This window comes from Heteronotia binoei, chromosome 6 (assembly GCF_032191835.1).
Source record: "Heteronotia binoei isolate CCM8104 ecotype False Entrance Well chromosome 6, APGP_CSIRO_Hbin_v1, whole genome shotgun sequence".
Lineage (NCBI taxonomy): Eukaryota > Metazoa > Chordata > Lepidosauria > Squamata > Gekkonidae > Heteronotia > Heteronotia binoei.
This window is the reverse complement of record NC_083228.1, coordinates 103,806,856-103,810,172: the sequence shown is the minus strand read 5'-3', so window position 1 is coordinate 103,810,172 and position 3,317 is coordinate 103,806,856. Positions and strand designations below refer to the sequence as shown.

Below are 3,317 nucleotides of genomic sequence, written 5' to 3'. Positions count from 1 at the left end.
ATATATAGTTTTTTAGTCTGTCGAAATTATAAGCCTATTATTGGTGACTGCTTTCTCTCAAACCACTGCAACAATAAGAATTGGTAATGTATATTTTGCTTTATCATAAGGGTTTTATGAGCCCTATTGTGCTCCAGGAAGAAAGGCATGTATGAACTCTTAATTTGTTAGCTGAGTCCATAAGCAGACAGATAGCTAGGTTAACTTTTCCTTCTAACGTTGTGTACATACCAAAGGGCCAGGTGACAACAGCAGTGTATGTAGCACATTCCCAAAGCATACTCTCTCCCTCTCTCTGCAAAACTGCTGCCAGATTGCACTGCTAGAAAGTGCAGACTGTATCTCTCTTTCAGCTGTAAAACATTGTGGGATATAGTATGGTCATGACTGCAACAAGCCAGAAGAAACTGGACATCAAAAAGCGCGGACTGTGAGAAAGATTTCCAACACACATACAATTAATGCTTTAATTGTTGTGCCTTTAAGGATTTGCCTGGGGCCTTCCTTGTTTGTTAAAGTGTCTCCACACTCTGGCACTCTGGGTCCCCTTTGTATACTGTTGCCAGAATTTCAGATCTATTTGGATATATTGTATTTATTGAATGTATTTCGAATGGTTTTGAAATAAAAAAATCAGAATTCCTCTTTGCAAATCTGAGCACGAGCTGCCCGTTTCTCTTTTAAGGCCAGTCGGTCCCTGCCCCCTTCCCCCATGTCACTTCTGTGTCACTTTCCTAAAAGGGAGCTACACAGAGAGGACCTCCAAGGTAAACAGTGCGACAGATAGAGTTACAAACAGAGGGCAGCCCAGGAGGTCTCCATTTCTTTGGCCAGGACTTTGCCTGGTGTTTAGAGAAAGGAACAGATGGGAAAGGCGGGGGGATGTCCCTAGCTTTAATCGGTGCTCACAGAGAGCTGAAAGGCACTGCAGCCTTTGCTCTCGGTGGGGGCATCAATCATTAACCGGCGGCTTAGGTGTCTCGGCGGCGGCGCAGATGGGAAAGGAGAAACTTGCTCCGCAGACTATTGAAGAAACCGAAGCCGCGAGGGGAGCCTTGCTGAGCCATAGAAATCCTTGACCCAGGCGCGGCTGGCAAGGTTTGAATTACCGCGATGCTGCTGCTGCCGCTAGAGCTGCTGCTTGCCTCCTGCTCTTGCTGCAATGAGTGATGCAGGAGGAGGAGGAGGAGGAGGCGGTGGCGAAGCACAAATCCACTGCAACTCTTCCAGCAGCACCAGCGGCAGGGAAAGCAGCTTTGCCTTTGTGAGCTGACATCACAATCCCGGCTCGGGTTTATGCTGCCGCTGCTGCTTCTCTGAACAGCACTCAGGGCAGCTGGCCGGTCCGCAAGCCGGGCGGGAGGGGGCGGCAGCCGCAGCACGGAAGGATCATGCCCGCCGGCGTCGCAGTCCAGGGCCAGTCGCCCCCCACCGCCGCCTCGCCGCCACCGCCGCCGCCTCACCCCCGCCGCCTCCCGCCGCGCCGGGCCGCTCCCCTCTTGCGCTGGGACGAAGTGCCCGACGATTTCGTGGAGTGCTTCATCCTGTCGGGCTACCGGCGGCTGCACTGCACGGCGCAGGAGTGCCTGGCGTCGGTGCTGCAGCCCACCAATGAGACGCTCAACTTCTGGACGCACTTCATCCCTCTGCTGCTCTTCGCGAGCAAGTTTTGCCGCCTGCTGCTGCTGCGCGGCGCCGGCGACCTGCCTTTCCACCACCCCTTCTTGTTGCCGCTGTGGTGCTACGCGTCGGGCGTGCTGCTCACCTTTGCCATGAGCTGCACGGCCCATGTGTTCAGCTGCCTCTCGCTGCGCCTGCGCGCCGCCTTCTTTTACCTGGACTACGCCTCCATCAGCTACTACGGCTTCGGCAGCACGGTAGCTTATTACTACTACCTGCTGCCCGGGCTGAGCCTGCTGGAGCCGCGCGCGCTCAGCCGCTACCTGCAGCAGCGCCTGGGCTGGCACGTGGACTGCGGCGCGCCCATCGCCTTGTACAGCGCGCTGCTGCTGCCCGTGGCCTTCCTGCTGGCCGTGGCCTGCACCGTGGCCTGCTGCAAAAGCCGCTCCGAGTGGTGCGCCTACCCCTTCGCCATCCGCACTTTCGTCTTCGCCATGCCACTCAGCATGGCCTGCCCCATCATGCTCGAGAGCCTCCTCTTCGACCTCAAGGGCCACAACCCCACCCTCTTTGTCTACTTCTACCGCCGCTACTTATGGCTTCTGGTGGCCGCCTTCTTCAACGTCAGCAAGATCCCCGAGCGGATCCAGCCCGGCCTCTTTGACATCATCGGCCACAGCCACCAGCTCTTCCACATCTTCACCTTCCTCAGCATCTATGACCAAATGTTTTACGTCGAGGAAGGCCTGCTGCACTTCCTGCGAGAACCTCCGCCCGCTTCGCCCACTTTCATGGGCACCGTCGGCTACATGCTGCTTTTGGGGTTGTGCTTAGCCTTGGTCATCAAGCGGTTTTTAAACGTACCAGAGTTCTGCAAGCAGGATTGAGGTATCCTTCTATTATGGTTTCCTTTGAGAATTTTAGTTAATCGCTGTCGACTTTTACAGGTTGCTGCAAAGACCGACACAAAGAATCTTGGTACCTTTCCAGGGAAGGTGGTACCAGGAGCACTGAATCTTCACCCATGCACTGAACTCCTTCTAGAAAACTGCTGCTTGTCTTCAAATGCTCTAAGGTTTTAAGGAAAGGCAATCAAACCACAGTAGTTTCAACCACAGGGGTGTGTACCACTTATTCTATTACTGCTGCTTAAGATACAAATAGAAGCCATTTAGGACTACTGCTTGAAATCTCCTGTGGTGTAATCCTTTCATTATTTGAAAGTAAGCCTCATTGACTTGCTTCCAACTGATGCACTAAGGGTCAGGGTTACAGGGGAACAATATGCATGGATCGTGCAAATGCTAGCTACTGATTTCAGACTTTAAGAGATGTTGTTTCAATTAGCAATATATACTAGATCTGCACTGATGAACAATGACGATTTTAAACCAGATCCCACGTGCAATTTCTGATCATATTATGCACTAAAAGATGTACTTTATGTTCATTCACTGTTGAAGCATTTTGAAATCGTGTGCACTGAATTTCAGCACAAACAAACTGAAACCTTTCTTTTTTGAATTAACACTGTTTAATGCTTCTCTGTAAAGTTTTTGTAGCACCTGTGAATTGTATCAGGAGCTGTTGGTCAAACTATAAGAACAAAGCTTAAGCAGATAATGATGCATTTTCCTGAATCCAAAATATAAGGCCTCTTTTATGAAACATTGGATTTAATACTTAATTACAAAACA

General features: G+C 51.2%; 1 protein-coding gene across 1 annotated transcript; it reads left to right on the top strand.

The window, feature by feature from the left end:
• The first annotated feature begins 916 nt into the window (after positions 1–916).
• On the top strand, positions 917–2,675 carry PAQR9 (progestin and adipoQ receptor family member 9). The gene is made up of 2 exons (XM_060242700.1): positions 917–1,264; positions 1,353–2,675. The coding sequence occupies exons 1-2, from the start codon at positions 1,163–1,165 to the stop codon at positions 2,505–2,507; spliced, it is 1,257 nt and encodes a 418-aa protein (XP_060098683.1). The 5' UTR covers positions 917–1,162; the 3' UTR covers positions 2,508–2,675.
• Positions 2,676–3,317: the final 642 nt, after the last annotated feature.